The sequence below is a fragment of the Lathamus discolor genome, chromosome 4 (assembly GCF_037157495.1).
Source record: "Lathamus discolor isolate bLatDis1 chromosome 4, bLatDis1.hap1, whole genome shotgun sequence".
Classification (NCBI taxonomy): Eukaryota; Metazoa; Chordata; class Aves; order Psittaciformes; family Psittacidae; genus Lathamus; species Lathamus discolor.
Window position 1 is genome coordinate 7,971,307 of NC_088887.1, and position 23,464 is coordinate 7,994,770.

General features: G+C 42.7%; 1 protein-coding gene across 2 annotated transcripts in view; it reads right to left on the reverse strand.

The window, feature by feature from the left end:
* MAN1A2 (mannosidase alpha class 1A member 2) overlaps nt 1-23,464 on the reverse strand; it is a 140,425-nt gene that overhangs the window by 15,554 nt on the left and 101,407 nt on the right. For both annotated transcript variants that reach the window (XM_065676185.1, XM_065676186.1), the window contains exons 9-10: nt 10,566-10,681; nt 5,394-5,613 (exon numbers count right to left, since the gene is read on the reverse strand). In XM_065676185.1, coding sequence (XP_065532257.1) covers nt 5,394-5,613; nt 10,566-10,681 — 336 coding nt within the window. The remainder of the gene's footprint in view (nt 1-5,393; nt 5,614-10,565; nt 10,682-23,464) is intronic.

A 23,464-nucleotide genomic window follows, 5' to 3' on the forward strand; every position in this document is an offset into this window, starting at 1 on the left:
CTTCATCTACACACATGGCAAAGGAAAACTCCATCAAGAAATGGTTACAATACTTCTTTAAAAATTGCCCATTTTACCAGCTTCAGTAAAAAAAAAAAAAAAAAAAAGTACAAATTTTGCTGCAATATCAATGAGATTAGATACAGAGTTTTACCTATCCAAAATTAAGAAGATAAGAATGGCCATCCTGGACCAGATGGAAGCTCTGTCTGGTCCAGTATCATTTCTCCAACAATAGCTAAAATCAGACATGGATGGGGAAGAGGAAGAACGGGCCAAGTATATGAGAGACCTTTTTCACCTTCTCTATCAGTCCACAATTTTTTGAGCTGAAGGCTTCTCCCAAACTAGACATACTTTTGAATGTGGTATGTGATTTCTGATAGATTTATTTTCCAATATTTATCTGGTGTTTCACAGAATCACAAAATGGTTTGGATTGGAAAGGACCATCCAGTTCCACCCCCTGCCACAGGCAGGGACACCTTCCACTAGACCAGGTTGCTTGAAGTCCCATCCACCTGGCCTTGAACACTGCTTGGGATAGGGCAGCCACATCTTCTCTGGGCAAGCCGTGTTTCCTTAAATCTGTGTACGCCTTAAGCGTCCAAACACACCTCTGCTAAGGCATTCCACGTGTCTAATATCTCTTTGGTGTAGAACCACATTTTTTGTTCTTTTCCACTTCCAGCTTGGTCCCTGCTAGACTTATTCAATAGCCTGTAGGTCTTGCCTTGGAGAAGAGAGCGAACAACTGATTCCCATCCACTCTCTCCAGTCCCCGGTGATGCTGCAAATCTGTTGCATCCTACCTAAAATGTGCCTTTTCCATGCTGAAGAATACTACCTAATTCAATTGTTCTTTGAATGGAAACTGTTCCATATCTTTGGTTTTCCTCCTAGTCTTCCTCTCTGCAATTCTTCCAATGTTACTATATCCTTTGTGAAATGAGAGGACCAGCCTGAATACAGCACTAAAAGTGCGGACAAGGTTAATATAGTGACATAATGACATTTTCTATTTTGCTCTTTCTCACTTTGATTTTCCTGACTGCTACTAAGCTGGCATTTTCATAATCTCAAGAGCAATTTTCTGAGTTGTAATGGTGAGTTCAGAGCTCATCGTTTTATATGTGAGGTTAGGAAGCTTTTTTTTTTTTTGCAGATGCCTCACTCTACATTTAACTACATAGGATTTAATTTAGTCATTTATTATAGAATTACTCAACCTCATAAAATCTCTGTGTAATTTGTCTGCTTTCTTTTGTCCTTGCTATCCTGAATAGATTTTTGAATTATTATCAGTATCTCTGTCTTACTGTTCCTGCCCTTTTCCTGATTATTTATATGTGTGTACATAGAATCATAGAATCAACCAGGTTGGAAAATACCTTTAAGATGGAGTCCAACTGTGCCCCAGCACTGCCACGACTAAACCATGTCACTAAGCATCTACGGCCATGAATCAGTCCACACCAAAGCAGGTACATCTTGAAGCATTTATGGCTATAGTCATGTCTGATCTGCAGTAGTTACACCTCTGAAGGGACTGTGGCTCAAGGATAAATCCACACTGGTGAAGGTACACCTTGAAGCCTCTGTGGCTGTGGATAAGTCCATGTTGTGATAATATGCATATATTTTTATTTATATATACATATATGCATGTATTAAAATATAAACTATAAAATGTAAATATACTATACCTATATAGATATCTATACATACACATGTATAAATATATATCAGAGTACCACTGGTTAACTACCATTTGCCCATTGCAAGACCTGACTAGTTACCTCTACCCTATTTGTTATACAACCATTTATTTTCCCCATGCAAGTGCTTGCTGTTTATGCAGTAGCTGCTTAATATCCCTAAAGGGCCTTGTGAAAAAGCCTTTTGGAAATATGGCAAACCATGCAGCTGTGTTAGTCTAATCCACCAAAGAAGCAGGATTTCAGGCAATTCTTGTGATGCATAACCTACGGGAACTGTGACACCTTCACTTGCTTTGTAGCCTGATGGTGCGTTAACTTTACTTATTTACTCAGATCTACTTCTAATGTTACTGGGCACTACAAGAAATTCTACCACCCAAGGATGGGCGACCCCTATATATTGTGACAATCTCACTGAAGTTTTACCTGAAACCAAGGATGAAAAATTAATCACAGCACTTCTACTAATAGCTGACTAAAGTAAAGAAGCTACTGTGAGCACAGTACCTTTCAGGAGGGTATTCTTCTAAGCAAACAACTACCCTAAGGCCATTTTACAACGCTATAGTGGTCACACTTTAACACAGGTATTTTAGCATTAATGGGGCTGATAGGCTGGGCAGGGAGAACAGATGAGAACATCTCACATTATAGTGCAAAACTGCAAAGCTAATTAGTACCATTTTAAAAGATATTTTAACTGATGTAACACTTCAATGAGAGTTGTATTTAGAACTGCTAAAAATAAGGGCAAATGCTCAGACTTCTAGATAAACAATCTATATATCTCCTTGTAGAAATAATGTTGAAAACAGTGTAATTTTTTTGCATGTTCCTTTAAGACTAGAGTCAATCGATCAATAATTTTCCTGAAAGTAATAATAATAATTATAGCAATAATAATAACTACTATTATTATTGCATAATATTATAATAGTAGTTTCTAGGGCTTAATTCATATAAATTTGGAAGAAGAGAAACTCCAAGATCCTTTTTTATTGAGACTTCCTGAACCATTCCATCAACATACATTGTTATTTTATACTTCTCAATTATCCTGTTTCTTCCGTCTTTCCCTGTTTAGCTGCTTACTGAAAGTCTTGGGACAGAGACAACATCTACTCATACCCTTACCATGTCTCATCTGAAATCTCAAGTCATCTGGCTCATTCTGCATTGGAATTGTCACATACATGAAGCAGCTAAAGCTGTACCCAGATTTGAAGACGGTTCTTCAAGAAATTTTAAAGACATGCAAAAAACTTCATCCTAAAATAATCTGTCTGTAGTAAGTAAAGGATTGACTGACTGCCAGCTAATGGCTGGGAAAATTCTCATGTGTAAGGGATGATATCTTTTACTAAAACCACCGTGTGCTATAAACCAGTACATGCTGCCATCTATATAAATAATTTTGCTAATTAATCTAACCTTTACAATACCTATGAAAGCTCATTATTCACATTGATTTGTTAGTGGTCTTTCTGTTCTTTCAGTTTCATTGGGCATCTTTTTTTCCCCACCATTCATGGATTTTGCATCACCAGTTGCTTTATGCCTTTGCTATGTTTCTTAGTGCTGCATGGAAATTTAAGTTGTTTCATAATGTAGTAATTTTATACCAAAAGAACACCAGGCATGTACTGCAGTTTATTATAAGCAACCCTGGGAAGACACAGGAAAGGACAGCTCTGGTTCATCTGAAGAAAAGAGCTCTCTAGCCTCAACACCTTGCTGACTCCTCAGGGGCAACGAATGGGGAAATAATTCTTCCAAGTCTGTAGGAGCAAGAGATCAGGCTCTCCCCGTTGCTGAAACATAAAGGTATCATTTGAATCAGGATGACTGTCTACCTTCTGAAAGAGTGTTTTTCTGCAGCCAGATAGCTCTGCACTGAAGCGTACAATTCTGTCTCAAATCCTGCTGTTAAAGTATAATGAAGTTGATATTTTGCACGTAACAATTCTTTATTTGCTTTGAAAAATGAGTCCAGGGAGAAAAAAACCCCCACATCCCTGAGATTGCAGGATTGAACAAAAGAAAACTAGGGCACTGCAAATAGTTGTCTGTACAGCTTCCAGACTGCTTCCTGCATGTGTGTGTCCTTATTCAGTCATTAAATATGCAACCCTAACTTCTACCCATCACCATCTTTTGACTTATTTAGGGTATAAAAGAAACATCTGAAGGGATAAAATTAGGAGGGCACAAAAACCTGTAAATTTGGCAGTGCTTACTTTTAAGTGTCAAATGAAACATTTAAGTTAAGCTTTTCAGAATGCAACAACAGTTACTGTGTCTTACCTTTTCCCTTAAGCATTCTCCTATTTTTTCCTTCCTTTTTTTTTTTTTTTTTTTTTTAATTAATGCTGTTGCTACCCAGGTAAAAGCATCACTTACGGGATTGAATTCTTTAAAATGACAGACAATTATACAGTGATATTACATAATCCTGCGAATAACACATGAATTCTCATTTTAAAACTGATTTTCGGTTACCGTTACTTCTACTAGAAAGTTATTCTGGAAGCTCACTTCTTTGATGGCTACACAAAGCTATTTACAATTTCTAACCTACATTTATTCATGGCAAGCTTACAAATCTTGCTCTTGGTACAACTGTGTAGTTCATATCTTAAAATAACTCTTTCTTTTCACTCTTTACCCCTTGAGATGACAACAGATTTATTTCCTTCTTTGGCATTATTTTTCGAGGCTGAGCAGGCCAAGCTGTCTTATTTTTTGACTGTAAAACAAAAGCTCTGTTGCTCTAATAATTCTGTTGGTTCTTGGTTTGCACTTGTTCAAATTTGTATAGCGCATTCTGGATGACAAACGATACATGTCTTCTAAGGCAGTGTTAATATTCCCTAATCTCTGTTGAAAATTCCTCACCTGATGCAGACAAGGACTGCACTCAGCAGGTTCCTCTAAACTCCCAGTTTAGTTAGAGAAAGAGTTCCTGCCTTTTTTACTAGTGAACTCACTTCTGACAGTCCAACCCTCAAGATCTTTTTGTCTGCTATTCTGAGACTCTTCTGTTTCAATTGTGTCTTATGATCTTATGGGTGCTGTAATTCCAATCAGCACACTTCAACTTCATGCAGCGGTCACTATTAAAAAATGTAAAATAAACTTCTCCCAAAAGATGAAACTTGGGAACCTTCCAGTTCAACAGTGAAGCCTGTTACTGCCTCCCTACTAGTCGGGTTTTTGGCTGTCTCACAGTTTGCATAATAGTAATCATTCTCTCTAGTTTAATTGTACTTACCCAGAATGTACTATTACTAAAACTAGTGAAAGCTGTATTTACAAATTTTTAACTCTACATAACAGTAAGAACAGTATATATGAAATGAAAAACTACCCTATATATCTGGGAGGACAAGAGTCCACACACAGTCCTTCCTCCCTGAAGTCATATAACCTATCTTAGCCGACTGATCCAAAAAATAGGGATAAACATGCAGGAAGGAACAACATGCAATCTGTTTTTACATTTACTCACCATGATGTAGATCACAATTAAATACATGGATGTTCAAAATTTATACTGGTATAGAAACCACTGCATGTTAGATAAGGCATAGGTCCATAACACATCTTAAAAAATAATTACAACAATTTCTGCATTTTAACTAGTGAAATAACTAGATTAGGAATAGATCTTACTTGTCCTGTCATATGACTCGTGACATGTATGTGCAATTTCAGCTCCAAGCTGCAAATAATGTCCAGCTTTATCATCTCTGGAACCATCTGCTCCAAGGGCAAACATTCCTCCTGCAAAACAGGTCAAGTGGCCCATCTTTCTTTCAAGGTGCCCGTTCTTCCACTCCCCAATGAAGGTCAGTCCTCCATTGGACTTTCTGATGAGATGCTTTTCTATGGCCTACAAGAAGATTAAGAGAATTTTCAAATACTGTTTCACATGCACTGTTTTATGTAACTAAACTCTCTTTCAAAGAATAAAGTACTGTTTTTAAAACAACAACAAAAAATTATTCTTTCAAATTCACTTCTTAGCACTTCAGGAGCAAACAGCTATAAGAACATAATTTCAATGCACACAAGAAATAGCCTAACTGCTAAAAGATGCTAATGAGATCAAACATAGGAAAATAACAACATAGATAAAATTGTACTTTTAGCTGAGAATTCAGCATGTATTTTATGGCTCAAACAGTGTTTGTCTACCCGTTAACTCTGAGAAGTACCTATATGTTCTGCTGTACAGTCTGTGTGTACTCCTAAGATACATCCACACTGGAACGTTTTGGTCAGCAATATATGGACAGGTAGCACCTGTACTTTCAGTCAGTCTTTAATAGGAAGTGACAGGAATGTTCCAGCCACCTTTTCGCTCCTTCTCCGTGGCAGCTTTCTGATTACATGTGGTTAAAGGATGGGTGAGGGTTAGAGTAACTGTTAAAAAAAAAAAAAATATCATTTTATACGTGAGGCAACTGCTGCCTTCTTTGCGCATTTGTACCTATATTGTTGCTTGTGGCTTGTAAATGGTATTCTGGTAGTAGGAAGGCAAACAGCTGACCTAACATTCCGAAGTTTGCAAGCTATGTGAAACAACACGTTTACTTAAGCCTCTTTCAGAGAGGTTCACAATCCCCACCAATCTACTGAAATACTATCTTAAGCATTAGAGAGTTTTTCTTTTACCTAGAATCTTGTTACAATTGAGATCTATAATAGTAAAGACAATTATCTTTTTACCATGGAGACATTATTCCTATCTTCTTTCCAGAAATCTCCTTAGTACTTCCACACATAACCATCTGATGGGTTTACAACTTCCTTCGAAGCACATGACTGGTAAGAGTACTCCAAGGCTGACTGGAGTTGAAGGATTAAAGTGCCTTTAAAAAGGCATTTTCAACTCTCTTTGCCATCCACAAGATCTATTACAGAAGTGAATTACTATCCCTCTTCATTAATTTTCTGGTATCTACAACAAATTACACCCCAAATGCCCACAACCGTTTGCACTGAAGCTTAGATATACTGAGAACATCCAGGCAGAGGATCCTGCATGCAACTGTAGCAGCTTTTGTGGATGTGGAAGTCATGTCTGCTGCACACCCTTGTCTCCTTGTTATCTACACAGTGCCAACCATGCAGTTTGCTACAACAAAGATTCAAGCAATAAGTACATAGATTAATCAGCCTGCAACCTGTAATTCAGGTTCAAAAGCAGAGAGTGAAATAGCTTTTCCCTCAAAATAAAAAATGTGAGATTGTTTTGCTTTCAATAACATGGACAAATGAAAAGTTTCAAGGTCTTTCTGTAACTGTAGTAGGTGTACTTCAGTGATACAGGACTGTTAGAGCAGCTGTACTGACCCCACCAGTATCTGGTAACACAGAAGTCCTTCAGACAGGTGCATGGTGCAGAGAGAACACAGAAGTAACTGACAGAGCAGAACCCAGTCCATCTCTGCCAGCTGCGAGTGGTTGTCCAACAATCATGCACATTGGCATTGGGTACCATGGCTTTCCACAGAGCCCTGGGAGGAGCAGTAAGGGACTCTGGAGCACAGGGAGCTTTCTCGTCAGTCCTCCTAGTCACTGAGAAGGGGTTTGAAAGGGCCAGTCGAATCAGGCCATTCAATAATGGTTACAAGACTGGTGCCACAACTCAGACTTGGGACTTGCTTTGACCATGGGACTGCTTAGACCATGGGACTTGCTTTGAGAAACACAGGGCTTTAAACTAAAGTTGCTGGGGCAGGGGAATCTCAATCAATCCTGCTCCTACCAGTCGATGCCATTACCAGTAAGAGATGTCCAGAGTTTGCAGAGGGGTCACAGGTCAGCAGGAGAGCACCAGAACATCAGCACAAAGGAATTCCAGCCACCCCAATGAGTAAGCTGGCAGCCATATATCAGGTTAGGGAGGCTGAAGACCTGACAGAATTAAATCCGGCCAGGGATGTTAAGGACAAGAAAGCTTCTATAAGTACTTCTGTAAGTACGATGGGGATAAAAAGGAACATGAGGGAAAACATGGGCCCTCTCCAGCAGAAAATGGGGAGACCTGGTTACCCTGAATGTGGAGAAGGCTGAGGTACCCAAGGCTGAGGTACATTTTTGCCTCAGCCTTCACCGGCAAGTGCTCCAGCCACACCACCCAAGTTGCAGAAGGCAAAGGCAGGACTGAGAAAATGAACTGCCTGCTGTAGGAGAAGATCAGTTTCAAAATCATCTAAGGAACCTGAAGGTGCAGAAGTATTTGGGACCTGATGAGATGTATCTGCGGGTCCGGAGGGAACTGGCTAAGCCACTATCCATCATATCCGAGAAGCTGTGGCAGTCTGGGGAACTTCCTACTGACTGGAAAGGGTGAAACGTAACCCCTGTTTTTCAAAACGGAAAAAAAGAAGACCTGTGGAACTTCAGGCCAGTCAGTCTCACCTGGATCATGCAGCAGATCCTCCTGGAAACTATACTAAGGCACACGGAAAATAAGGGTGATTGGTGACAGCCAACGTCTTCACTAAGAGCAAATTGTGCCTGACCAGTTCGGTGGCCTTCTATGATGGGGCTGCAGCATTGGTGAGTAAGGGAAGAGTGACTGGTTTCATCTACCTGGGCTTGTACAAGGCATGAACACATTGTTCCACAATGCATAGATCAGTATGGTTCGTAGAGAATCCAATGGGTAGGTTTGGCTGAGGGAAAGCTGAACAGGAAACCATCTAGTGGTTTGCACTGCAGGTCATATCACAAATGAAGTGGGAACAGCTCAGTTCTTTCTCCCTTCTCTCCACAGTGTGTTTTACCTGGTCACAAATTGCTTTGCTGTGTTTCCATTCAGAGACAGAGAGATCTGCCCATACATAACGTTTCCAAGACTGGGCTTACAATGGAGAGGATGAAATAATCACAATGGGTGTTATACACCAACTGCTATATATTTGTAAACCAACGGGACCCAGTAAACTATTTTAGACTATTAAAAGCACTCAACTAATGTTTTGAACCACTAATGTTGACTTTAACAAAGCCTGGAAAGCTAAGAAAATGCAAAAGGCCTGGAAAATAGCTAGTGCTTTAACAGTATTTTAAAAGGCTAATGTAACAATCATATAAAATGAATGTTTGTTTGACTGATATCAGGAATAGTAGGAATTTCAGGAATTTCCTTGGTATTGTACAAAATTATTAGTCCTAAATGAATTCAAGGCAGCACATATGAAGTGGATTAAAAGTTGGTGTGCTAGAACAGTTCAAAGTGAAACCAACAACTGTGAAAAGTCCTCATCCCATGAAGATTCTGCAAAAACACTTCTATACAATGCTAGGCAGCATTTCTACCAACAATCTGCAAGAAACAAATGCTAAAAGAAATGTGCAGATGACACAAAAATTGATGGAGCTATAGATAGTAATAAAGGAAAAGTCAGTCCTGTAAAATCATTCAGAACAGGGAACAAAGTGGGTTTTGCCTGAATAATTGTGTTTTAGTAGGAATCACACATCAAGGAATCATGAATGTAAATCACAGTAGCAGGAAAGCAGTAAATCAAAATTACTATAACCAACTTCAGAGCAAAACCAAGTGGAAAGCAGATGACACTGAGGCAAAGGTTAAGAGTGCAAACACAGCTCTTCTCTTGGCTGGACGAAGAGGTGAATATGGAGAAGAAATCAGGTGTTGAACCATTACATTCTTGTCTCCATACTGAAGATACTGGAAAGTACTTAGAAAAAAAGCTTAAGAAATAATTCAAAATCTGCTTTATATTGTGAGACTCAAGAAAATAATGCATCTCTTTTATGAGAGAATGTGTGTCACACCTTGGTTAGCCACCAGCTACATAATGCAGATGACCCTGGAAAACAATGTAGGGGGGGAAAAAGGTCAAGTATCTGAAAGTCAAATGAATCAAATTAGGTCAGGAATAAGATATATTACAGCTTCAAAGCAATTTTAGACTAGAACTTTCACTATATGTATTTTAAAATGTGAATTTTTAGGTGTTTTTTGCTTTAGGAGCTTGTGTTGAAGAAACACAGCATGCACAGATTATGGAACAAGTTAGGCACCAAGCACACATCTGCACTTGGACAAGACTACACAGTCCCTGCTGCTATTGGTACCACAGCCAACTTGATTAAAACCAGCTTAGTTATTCTCCACATATCCTAACTGTAGCACCGGCATGTTGGCACAAGCAAGCCTGATGAAAGAAGATGCCTGTGTATGGGGAAATTATAAGAAAGTCAGAGCTGGGCAGCACAAAGCTCAGAGCCACCGCTAAAAGGCCACTGCCCCAAAGCCCACTGAACTATCCTGCAGTGCTGCTGTGCTTGGGCAAGCTCTACTTCATCTGTGAGAGGGAGCAAGATCACATCACAAAAGAACCACAGAGCAAGGAATAGGTATAAACTACATTTTATAACATAAATATGGAATAAAACCTCTAAATGTTTTGTAAAATAAAGAATAAGACATTTCAGAACTTCAACCTCTAGAGTGATTCTGAGCACTGGAAAGAAGTGACTTGGTTGTTCTGCATACATCTTAGGGTTGTTCGATCTCTTTCTAATAAACTATAGCTTGAGCATTTAGATTATACAATTTTGGACAAGCTGATTATTTTTAGCACAACAATCTGCATCAGATGTATTCCACAATAATACTTCTTAAATTACTGAGAGTGAAAGCTAGTATTATTCACCACTTGATTTCTTAAAGCTTACATAATCAAAACCAGTGCTGGGGGTGCTTTGGTTGGGGTGTTTTGGGTTGGGTGTTTTTTTTTAAAGTATTAAAGATGGTTTTGCAGTTCAACTGTATGGGAAAACTCCATGAATTATAATCACCTCAATGGCATCGTCGTACATTTTTCTTGCCTCCGTGTCCATCTTGTCTGACATAAGCCAGGCTTTCAATAAATATTCATAAAAACTGTCTCCCAGCCCGCCCACGGATGTGTGATCTGTAAGAGAAAAAAAAAAAAAGAGTTGAATTTGTTATATAATAACACCTTAAACTTATTCAAAATAGAAACTTATGGTGTTAAGGTCTACTGTTGTAGCGTTACCAATATTTCAAGCCTGCTTAGCAGGACAAAGGGGCACTGTATCCCCTTTCCCCTCCAAACTTACTTGCTAGGTATGGAACCTGCTTTATGTGTTCGCTGTCATTCTGCACAGGCTATCCCTCACGTCAAAAATTAATTCAACCTGTTTTTCCTTCATTCCACAGAACCTGACTGTTTTGCTGCTGGGGCTTAAAATCTTTTATATATGTAAAAAAGTATATGCAAAAAACCCCCTGTAAGATCTCTGTATCCAGGATACAATCAGGTCATGTGGCTGACTATGAACAGCCATGAACTACACCAAATCCTATCTTTCCAGGAGCTTTTTATTTCCAACAAGGTAGTTACTTTCACAAGCAAAGACATTGCCATTCTGTGCTGACAGAATAGCTCACACATGTAGGTAGGGGTAGGTGAGGACTACCTACATTCCTCTCTGGGTGAACTATCATGCATTCCTACAAAAAGCCTACTGATGGGGTGAGTCAGCCTCAGAACTCCTGTGCCAACCACGGTAAGTACTCCCTCGGTACACCCTTCATTCAAAAAGCAATACACTCACAGTATAAGAGTGACTCCAACCAGAACAGCACATAACCTTTTCTTTCCCAGTGTTACAGCCCACAAAACACTGGCACCAGAACAGTCTTTGTCTGCTCAACCTAGGCGAAGGAAACGTTTAAGACCAACTCTGTCACAATACCAGAAATTCACTGCCCTAAACACGGCTGTTATGCTCACGCAAGTTCCCTTTTATTGGGTGAAACAAAGATACGATACTTCTTTTTCCAAAGTACCTCCAAAAAGTTGTATCATTCACAGCCTTTCTGGGATGAAGCTATACAAGAGAGGTCTGGAGCTCTCCTTCTGTGCCTTTTTTGTCCAAGCACTGTCCTGCCTCAGCATGCCTGCTTGTCTCTGAAGAAGTGAATAGGAGGTTAGAGCTGGTAGATGCTTCCAGCCTCTTGATTCCTCTGCTACTTACCAATGGGTTTCTAAACAAAGGAAGGACCAAATGGAAAGCCTGTAGCCTTTCCACTTGGCTTCAGGTTGTGAATTTGCCGCAAATGACTTCATGCTCATCTGTCTCAGTATCTTCTAGACAGTCTTTTCACATCCAGCTACTCAGTGATTTAGCTGCAATGAGTTTTCATAAGCTTTCTAGCTCCGAGCTGTAGGAGGACATGCAGGTCATGAGTCACTTTCTTCCACAAAGGCAAGGGCTAGACATGACTCTTCTAATCCACAATTACATTCACAGGTAGACACAAGTACTAAGGGAAAAATAAACAAACCACCCCAAGACTTCAAAGTTACAACTGGTGTCAGCACTGCTCAGGGACAGTTTAAAACAACTCCTTTAACAGCAGGAGCAGTCAGCACTGCTCCTCTGCCAGGTTTCTTTCTCAGATGCACTCAGTCCTCAGACAGGACAGGGTTGCTGAACCCTCAAGCAGGGTTCATCTTGTAGCAGCTCTAGCTGGGTTCAGGACAGGAAAGAGCAGGAAGATGAGTGCAAAAGTTTTATTTCCTAATGAGAGAAATCCATGTTCCAGGTGAGTTTCCAAAGTCAGTTACCAGAAACACGCCACATTTCATGTCTACTTCCTTCAGATAGTCATTTGAGAACTGTCTCTCCTGTCAGCAGCTCCTCTCTTCCTCCACATTGTTTCTCACCTTAGATAGAAGTACAGGGAACGCAGGAATCAGCAGCACCAGCACACAAAGGACTCAGAACCATCTTCTAGACAGCCTTTTTTGCACCTTCTTGATGTATTCAGAGAACAGAGCTGCACGAGCATCTCAGAGATCCTCCTCCTACTCAGGAAGTGAGAAGCTAACACAGTAAGGCTAAGGGCTTTTAAAGGCCTTGCAGCTCCCAGCAGCAGTGCTTTCTTTATTCCCATTTTACATACCTCAGCTCTCAACTACTGCTTTACAAGGCTCCTCTCTTGAAGCTTAAGCACAGCAAGGTTTACAGCTGGTTTAACTGCACCCTGCAAAGCCTCCTTCAGGTCTTGTGCTAGCATGAGAAGGTGTTGCTGAAGGAGAATTTGCTGCACTCTGTGTAAGGACTGTAACTAGAAATGACTGAAAATTAAAGCAGTCTTTTTGTGAGAGATTGCTGGACTTTGACAACTACAAATACACAGCTGCTGAAATCCGTAGATCTGGGTCATCACATACCATTCTCTCCTATAAACAAGGTCCCTACCCAAACTTATCATCAGAAGGTCCTTGGTGCTTATCACTCTCTTCTGCTTATTGAACTACAGCTCAGATGGATTCAGAGATTTAACTCAGCTCAACTCAAAATGTTTTGCTCACAAAAGTTTTTCAATTAGTGCTAACCTTGTATATCAATCCAGAGTACTAAGAAGGAACACCTCGGGATTTGAATAACTGAGTTTACAATAGCATCTTGGCACTGAGTACTCTTCAGTAGACAGCTGTGAAGGCAATTATTATATGTAAATTGTTGTATTTTGCAAATTAAGAAAAATGGATTTCATTTTTATTATATATTGGATCTACAAGAATTATTTGATTATTTCTATGTAATTTAAAGGTTTTTACTGTGAAGAAGTGTCTCACAGTGAAATCCTGAAGCAAAATTCTTTCCAGATTAAGATAAATATAGCAAAGAGAACAGAGTATGAGGGCATATCAAATACAGCAGATGCCACATATTCTCTTCAATGACATGTACACATTCTTATAACACTCATCCCTTCTAATCAAGACAAATTAAGATACATTTTTCATTCCCCACTTTTTCAAATGTAGGCCCAGATGACTGGGCAAACATAAAAGGATTCCAGTCAAGGATTCCTTGGGAAGTCATACTTTAAATTGGAATGCACAGTAGCTGCATTTGCAAAGAATACCTTCAGCTATTGCCATAAAAAGTAACTCCAAAAAGGCTTGGTTTTTCACACACTTGAAAGTATGTTTTGTGCAAATCTGTGCTGGTAGTCTGTAGTCTGTCTGTCAGTTGAAGGCTTCCTCCTTGCCAGAAAGAGCCAAATAAGCTCTTAACAGAAAAACAATGATATTTAACAGCATGATATTCACAGCACCATTTTTGCTCAGCTACTTCAAAAGCTTTGTATCCTGTTCAATATTGCCATTTTCCATAAGCAGCATGCAATTGGGGAAAAAAAAATCAATTTCATAGCAATATTTTAATGAGTTTTTAATTTATTGATGAAAAGATCAACATTTAGTCAAGTTTTAGTCATATATCGCGTCTCAGCTAATATTCAAAAAATCACATCCACCTCTTTTCCACAGACTGAATGGAGGATCTTCTCTTAAATTCTCACACTGTCAGTTATCTAGTATTTCTAAAGCTAGTTTCACTCCAAATGATCTTACCATACTGCTGAAAACAGTCTCCTCTTACAAGAACCCAGCAAACCACAGAATTACAGAGCAGGTCAGAAAGGAGTGTACATACTCTCTAACTGAAATGACAATGAATCTCAGTTCAAGATAGGAAGGAGAGTCTCTGGTGATTTGTCCTTTGTCAGTGAAATTGTTTCTTTACAAATCCAGGGAGACAAATCAACTTGTTTTTCCGCAGTTAGTTGTTCACGGCACAGGCTGCAGGGCTCCCCCTTTGCAATTACAGCTGAAGCACTGTGATGGATCTGGCTGCTCTTCCTCTCCAAGACTCATTTTTGGGGATGGTAGTAGATAATAGGGACAGTAGGCATTCACATAGCTCATTCTCATGTTACAAACATGTGCCGTTTCCTTTTGTTTAGAGGGAAAGTTTAGTTCAGCAAGCAACACAGTATTTTCCACAACAACTGAAAGCCCCCTAAAGATAACATTAATAACAAAACTTGCTCTAATGAAGGTCTACCTGCTCTCTAGAGCAAGCTTAAGATGGGTAAATTATTTTTAAGCAGATGGCTTTAAGTAGTTAACAGCAGCTTAATGAGGCAAATGAAAAACAGTTCATGATTTGCTAAACCCTCTCTGCTTTGTGCCTTAATTGTTCAATTGTCATTTCTTGGCAATGAGCAGGAATAAAGAAAGAAGCCAGGCATTGTTTTAAAAGCAGCACATCATGCCAGAACTGTTGCTGCAGTGACAGCACCTGAGGGTGAGGCTTCCTGTTACCCATGAGCAGACGGGTAGTGAGCTGCTGTCCCTTCTTGACCCCAGGGCACGTCCTCCTGCCCTTCCACTGTGCCCATAAAGGTTATGCATCATTTACTGCACATGGAAGGAAAAGATGCAATAAAATGCTGAGCAGAAATATGTTTAGTGTGCATGGGCTGCTGTGCTGAAAAGCAGTATGGTGAGATAACATAGCAGCACATAAGCACAAGCAGGTGGAGATGCGGGTCAACTATACCCATAGTATTTTTAATTCATGAATTTGTAACTAAAACACTGAATTAATATTTTTAAGTACAGACAGCTAGAAAATGACCAAGAAAAGAACTAGAAATTTGGCAATATGTAAAAGAAACTCAAGTCTTAGAACTGGAGTTGTTAGTTATGGCTCTAAAGTAAAGGAAAACTAACTTAAACCCACCTCATGTTAAACCAAATAGACTGGAAACACCAAGATGAACCAACTACTGATTAATTTAAACCATTTAATAGTACAGAACTACTTTGCAACAAGATAACAAAGGGGTAAAAAGGGTGGCTGATTTCCCTTAAGGGTTACAAACACATAATCTTTGGCAAAGTGCTATTGTAATATGTCAGAGAAGGAGTTAGAATGGAAAAGATAAGTGACCTGGAGGGAGCAGTGAAGCGATTAAGCTAATATTACTTCCGTTAAGAAATCCACACACTTCATGACCATTGGTTGTTCTGGGTATCAACTGACCTTACAATGCAGGAGCCCTCTTTCTCTGTATTGGAAACTCTTAACTGTTTTTCTGCTTGTCTTTAGAGTAGCTCTGATTAAATTTCAGTTCAATCTTTACTCCATGTAGCTGGGCTTAGTGCCCCTCAGTTGCTCCAAATAGGTGCAAGCTCCCTTTCTAATCCTTTAATCCAGAAAGCTGGGGGCCTGGAAATTGCAGCAGCTGCAATTCACAGTGGCAATTCAACCTAAGGATGCCATAAACCATAGTGGATGGCTTAAAAGTGCACACACTTGTAGATTAACTGTAGCAGAGGCAGCCCTGATAAAAGCAGGTGGAGGTACAGTTTCTAGTCAGCTATGAATCATTTATCACTAACGAACATGTTACCAGCATGAGCCTTTTTCTAAAAACATGCAGGTTGTCACATAACAGAACTACATTAAAAGAAGAGTTAAGCTTGCAAAGCCAAGCATTTTTAAGTTAGGAGACAGTTGAACAGACACTGCTTCTTGTTCTACTGCCTGGTGCCACAGAAAATTCTAGGAACAAGAAGAACCCAACCCTGCTCCTCCCAGCCCGGGGATGTGTGATGGTGCCTGCTCAGCACACACCGCTCTACAGAATGTAGCAGCTCAACTCTGAATACTCCATATGGAGATAGTAGATGTATTTTTTAAAGACCTGGAAAAATATGGATGGTTTTCTCCTCAAGCAGTCCTGAAACAAATAATTCTCATAGTATTTTATATCCAAAACATGATGGTTCTTGAGGTTCTTAAATAAAACAAGCTTTAATCTGGGTAGAATCACATTCTACCTCTAGCTTCATCAAGATATGGCTGAAGCATTTTTCTCAAAGCTGTTTCATAAACCCCAACAAAACAGCTTGAGGCAGGCAGAATATTCCAGTTGGAAGAGTTGAAGTTTGGCAGCTATGAGAAACTGAAAGCACAATCACTTAATGGAAAGCATTGAGCAATCTTAATTGTAAGTGCTACCAGTTTCTTTTAAAATAAAACTAAGCAAAATGGCCTTCGAGAACTGCAGTGATTACCAAACTAAAGAATAACATTCTCAAGCTCACCCAATTCAACTAGCTGAACTAAAACATATGCTTAGGTAACTCATGTTGTTAGAACAAAGTGCATCTTCAAGTTGAATGTAGTTCAAGATTCTGTAATGTCAAAGGAGTATCCTCATTTGGTATCTTACAACAGGCTCTCCTTTCACACTCAGGAATTCACAGCTGGAACAAGTATTTTCGTTTTTCTATTAAAACTTCCTTAAAACTTCAGAACATTCCAGCTATTTATAATTCTGGAGACTGAGCTCACCTCTTAATGACCTAAATTCACAAATTAAAGAGCAATCATAGAATATTTAGGGTTAGAAAGGACCTTAAGACTATCTAGTTCTAAACCCCTGCCATGGGCAGACACTAGACCATGTCACCAAAGGCTCTGTACAACCTGGCCTTGAACACTGCCAGGGATGGAGCATTCACCACTTCTTTGGGCAACCTGTGCCAGTGCCTCACCACCCTCACAGTAAATACCTGTTTCAGTTAGAACCTATGACCCCTTGTCCTATTACTACAGTCCCTAACCAAAAGTCCATCTCCAGCATCCTTGTAAGCCCCTTTCAGACACTGGAAGGCTCCCCTCTGAGGTCTCCAACAGCTTCTTTTCTTCAGGCTGAACAGCCCCAACTTCCTCAGCCTGTCTTCATACGGGAGGTGCTCCAGGCCCCTGATCATCCTCGTGACCTCCTCTGGACTTGTTCCAACAGTTCCATGTCCTTTTTATGTTGAGGACACCAGAACTGCACACAATACTTGAAGTGGGATCTCACGAGAGCAGAGTAGGGGGCAGGATCACCTCCTTCGACCTGCTGGTCACGCTCCTTTCGATGCAGCTCAACACATAGGGAACCTCTGGTACCCGAACGCACACTGTCGGCTCATGTTCAGTTTCTCATCAACCAACACCCCCAAGTCTTTCTCCTCAGGGCTGCTGAATCTTTCCTCTGCCCAACCTGTAGCTGTGCCTGGGATTGCCGATGAAGGTGTAGGACCTTGCACTTGGCTTGGTTGAACTTCCTGAGGTTGGCATTGACAACCTCTCAAGCGTGTCCAGGTCCCTCTGGATCCCATCCCTTCCCTCCAGCGTATCAATCGAACCACAAAGCTTGGTGTCATCACAAACTTGCTGTGGGTGCATCAATCCCACTGTCCATGTTGCCAACAAAGATGTTGAACAGGACTGGTCTCAACACTGACCCCTGAGGGACACCACTCATTACTGGTTTCCAGTTGGACATCGAGCCATTGACTGCAACTCTCTGCATGTGACCATCCAGCCATTCAAACACATGAAGTCCACGTGCAAAAATCAAAGCCTTATTACACCTTTATATTGGTGCTTTTACTGAAAAGTGGCCTTTTATCACTTGATGTTGTCTTTTCCAGATTACTACATTCACCAACTGAACCACCTGAATGAAGCATACCTGCCTCTCTGCCAAGTCTGAAGTCAGTGTAAATCCCACCTGTGCTGCCAGCTTTAACGAAGCTGCTGGAATTTGCAGTGGATTCATAGGAAGTCGTACATGTCTACCTAATGCCTTTTTTTCACCTGACAAGGTGGCTGTAAAAAACAGCTAGGGGATGATTACATCTGCTACAAACAATACACCTGTAGGTATGTGTCCACAATGCAAAAGAGTCCCTTTTCAGCAAGAGTTTCTACCTAGGGGGATTGACAAGCTCTTAGGGTCATTACAACCTTCATTTTATTCACCTTAGTCTTCTTATAAAATCTCAACTCTCCTTTTGCAGAGTAAAACCAAGGAATTGGGAGAGAGAAAAAAAACCTTTATTAGATGAAATCTAGCCCAATCACAGAATCACAGAATCACAGAATCCCAAGGGTTGGAAGGGACCTAAAAAGATCATCTAGTCCAACCCCCCTGCAAGAGCAGGGTAACCTACAGTACATCACACAGGAACTTGTCCAGGCGGGCCTTGAATATCTCCAGTGTAGGAGACTCCACAACCCCCCTGGGCAACCTGTTCCAGTGCTCTGTCACTCTTACAGTAAAGAAGTTCTTCCTGATGTTAACGTGGAACTTCCTATGTTCCAGTTTACACCCATTGCCCCTTGTCCTATCACTGGATATCACTGAAAAAAGCCTAGCTCCATCATCCTGACACCTACCCTTTACATATTTGTAAACATTGATGAGGTCACCCCTCAGTCTCCTCTTCTCCAAGCTAAAGAGACCCAGCTCCCTCAGCCTCTCCTCATAAGGGAGATGTTCCACTCCCTTAATCATCTTTGTGGCTCTGCGCTGGACTCCTTCAAGCAATTCCCTGTCCTTCTTGAATTGAGGGGCCCAGAACTGGACACAATATTCCAGATGCGGCCTCACCAAGGCTGAGTAGAGGGGGAGGAGAACCTCTCTTGACCTACTAACCACTCCCTTTCTAATGCACCCTAAGATGCCATTTGCCTTCTTGGCCACAAGAGCACATTGCTGGCTCATGGTCATCCTCCTATCCACCAGGACCCCCAGGTCCCTTTCTCGTTCACTACTTTCCAGCAGGTCAACCCCCAACCTGTACTGGTACATGGGGTTGTTCTTCCCCAGATGCAAGACTCTACACTTGCCCTTGTTAAATTTCATCAAGTTTCTCCCCGCCCAACTCTCCAGCCTGTCCAGGTCTCGCTGAATGGCAGCACAGTCCTCTGGTGTGTCAGCCACTCCTCCCAGTTTTGTGTCATCAGCAAACTTGCTGAGGGTGCACTCAGTTCCCTCATCCAGGTCATTGATGAAAATATTAAACAGCACCGGTCCCAGCACCGACCCCTGAGGAACTCCACTAGTCACAGACCTCCAGCTAGATTCTGCGCCATTGACCACAACTCTCTGCCTTCTTCCTTTCAACCAGTTCTCGATCCACCTCACTACTTGATCGTCAAGCCCACACTTCCTTAGCTTATCTATGAGGATGCTGTGGGAGACAGTATCAAATGCCTTACTGAAATCAAGAAAAACTACATCTACCGCTCTACCATCATCCCTCCACCTAGTCACTTCCTCATAGAAGGCTATAAGGTTGGTCATACATGACTTCCCCCTCATAAAACCATGTTGGCTGTTCTTAATGACCCCCTCATCCTTGATATGCCTAGTGATGGAGTCAAGAATAAGTTGTTCCATCACCTTTCCAGGGATGGAGGTAAGGCTGACCGGTCTATAATTACCCGGGTCCTCCTTCTTGCCCTTCTTATAGATTGGTGTGACCTTTGCCATCCGCCAATCCTCAGGCACCTCGCCCGTTTCCCACGACTTACCAAAGATGATGGAAAGTGGCCTAGCAATGACCTCCGCCAGCTCCCTCAGCACCCGTGGGTGCATTCCATCCGGACCCATCGATTTACAGATGTCCAGATTGCATAGCTGATCCCTAACCCAATCCTCATCTACCAAAGCAAACTCCTCCTTTGTCCTGACTCCTTCTGGGGCTATAGAAATCCGGGGCCCTCGGGGAGAGTCTGCAGGAGTAAAGACAGAGGCAAAGAAGGCATTCAGCACCTCTGCCTTCTTTATATCCTCTGTCTCCAGGGTACCCACTTCGTTCAGCAGTGGGCCTATATTGCCTCTTGTGTTAGTTTTATTTGCTATGTATTTGAAGAAGCCCTTTCTATTGTCTTTAACCCAACTAGCAAGATTGAGTTCCAAGGAGGCCTTAGCTGTCCTAATTGCCTCCCTACATCCTCTAACAACTGTCCTATATTCCTCCCAAGCGGCCAGCCCCTCCTTCCATAATCCATAGATTCTCCTTTTCCACTTGAGTTTGCCCAGCAGCTCCTTGTTTAACCACGCCGGTCTCCTAGATCCCTTACTTGACTTCCTACTTATTGGGACGCTCCGATCCTGAGCTTGGAAGAAGCGGTCCTTGAATGCTAACCAACTATCTTGAGCCCCTTTACCGCCTAGTACACTTTCCCATGAGACTTCCCTTAGCAGTTGACTGAAGAGGCCAAAGTTGGCCCTTCGGAAATCCAGAACTGTGGCTTTGCTAGGTATTCTATTCCTCCCACACAGGATCCTAAACTCCACCATCTCATGGTCACTGCAGCCAAGGCTGCCATTGACCGTCACCACTTCGACCAAACCCTCCTTGTTGGCGAGTACTAAATCTAGCAGCGCTGCTCCCCTAGTTGGTACGTCCACCATTTGCATTAAGAAATTATCATCAATGCACTCGAGGAACCTCCTAGACTGTGAATGACTGGCTGTGTGAGTCTTCCAGCAAATATCGGGGTAATTAAAGTCCCCCACGACGACTAAGGCATGTAGTCGCGAGGCTACTTCCAGTTGCCTGTAGAAAGCCTCATCAACTCCTTCGTCCTGATCAGGAGGTCTGTAATAGACCCCCACAACTGTATCACCCGTGCCAGTCAGCCCCTTGATTCGTACCCACAGACATTCCACTTGCTCCTCATCCGACCCCGGACAGAACTCAATACATTCTAGTTGCTCTCTCACGTAAAGAGCCACTCCACCACCTCGCTTTGCTGACCTATCTTTCCTAAAAAGGACATAGCCATCCATGACCACATTCCAGTCATGTGAACTGTCCCACCATGTCTCTGTAATCGCCACTAGATCATAACCTTTAGCCCGCACACAGACTTCTAACTCCTCCTGTTTATTCCCCATGCTGCGTGCATTGGTGTACAGGCATTTCAGGGAGCCAGTCCTAGTACCCTTTTTCCCCTGCGGGACAGGGTCTAAAAAGCTATCCTTTCCCACAAGTGAAACAAGAGATTGATAGTCCTCCTTAGCCCGCCATCCTTCAATCCCTAGCATGTTCCTCTTGGCCTTGTCCCCAACAGGCCCAGTTAAATCCCCTCCCCCCTTCATAACTAGTTTAAAGCCCTGTCAATAAGCCCTGCTAACTCCTGCCCCAAAACCCTTTTTCTTCTCTGGGACTGGTGTATCCCGCCTGTCACCAGCAAACCAGGTGTCCCATACAGCAGCCCGTGACTGAAAAACCCAAACCCCTGCCTTTGGCACCAGTCACGTAGCCATACATTAACCTGCAGAGTCTTCTTATATATCCCTTCACCCTCGCTTGCAACAGGTATGGAGGCAAACACCACTTGCGCTCCAGACCCTTTAACCAGCCGTCCCAGGGCCCTGTAGTCTCTCTTCATCGCCCTTACGTTCCTCGTAATAATTTCGTCACTGCCAACCTGAAAAACCAGCAGTGGGTAGTAGTCAGACGGCTGCACCAGTTCAGAGAGCTTCTTTTTAACATCTCTAATCCGAGCCCCAGGCAGGCAGCAGACCTCCCTGTGGGGTGGATCCGGTCGACAAATGGGCCCTTCTGTTCCCCTCAGAAGGGAGTCACCCACCACAATTACTCTTCTTTTCTTCTTGGTTGGAGAAGTTCTGAGGCATGTGGGTGAGTGACTAGCCCTGGGTGACTCACTAGATAGATTTGCCTCACCATCTCCATTCACCTGGCCCTGAATTTCCAAGACCTCGTACCTGTTATTCAAGGGCAACTGGGAGGGAGGAAGGGATTGTGAGGGTTTTCGCTTACCTCTCCGAGGAGGAACCTCCCTCCATCCATCCTTGTCCATTAAGCTCTCTCCTTCTGTCTGATGGTAGGAGGGAAGGGGATCCATATCTTGTTGAACCACTTCCCTCTGCCCTTGCCTTAGGGTGTGGTTCCACCAATCTATTTCACTTTCACACTCTCTAATGGCTCTCAACCTTTCTACCTCCTCCCTCAGTTCAGCCACCTGCCCGATCAGGTCATTTATTTGCTCACAGCGAACACAAGCAGTATCACTGGCTCCCTCCAATACAAGTGCCAGGCTCAGGCATTCGCTGCAGCCAGAGACCTGCACAGCTGCATGTCTGCAGGAAGGCTCAGTCTGGATACCCACATTAGTACTCACTGCAGCTTTCGATCGTGTTGTAACCATGATCTATCTGGTCAATCAATCCGTCTACGTCCCTCAGCACTCCTTCCCCCTCCTGTACTCCAGGCGAGTCCTCTCGATGAGGCGGTTGGAACGCTTCCCTGCCCGCTCGCCTGCCCGCGCGAACTGCCGCGCAAACTGCCTCGACCCTCTGCCTCGACGCTCTCTGTTTGCCGGCTCTGTTCGCCGCGCTCCTGGTCGCCGCGCTCCCTGGGAAGGTTTTTTAGCCACTCCCAGCCGGTGCCACTCCTCCTGGCTCCGCCCCCTGTGAGTCAGCCCCTCGCGGGAGCTGAGCTTCCGAGTCCTGGGCAAGTCCTGTTGAGGACTTGAGGCTCCCTCCTCAGTGGCTCTTGTCGCTCTGAGGTGAGGCTCCTGGACGCTGATCTCTCCCCTCTCCGCTCCGGTGTTGCAGGCGTCCTCTCTCAAGCTACTCACCTCAGCAACTGATCGAGAGTGGCTGTTGGTGGCCGGTTTGAATCTGCCACCGAGCCTCCTGGCTCCGCCCCCTGTGAGTCAGCCCCTCGCGGGAGCTGAGCTTCCGAGTCCTGCGCAAGTCCTGTTGAGGACTTGAGGCTCCCTCCTCAGTGGCTCTTGTCGCTCTGAGGTGAGGCTCCTGGACGCTGATCTCTCCCCTCTCCGCTCCGGTGTTGCAGGCGTCCTCTCTCAAGCTACTCACCTCAGCAACTGATCGAGAGTGGCTGTTGGTGGCCGGTTTGAATCTGCCACCGAGCCTCCTGGCTCCGCCCCCTGTGAGTCAGCCCCTCGCGGGAGCTGAGCTTCCGAGTCCTGCGCAAGTCCTGTTGAGGACTTGAGGCTCCCTCCTCAGTGGCTCTTGTCGC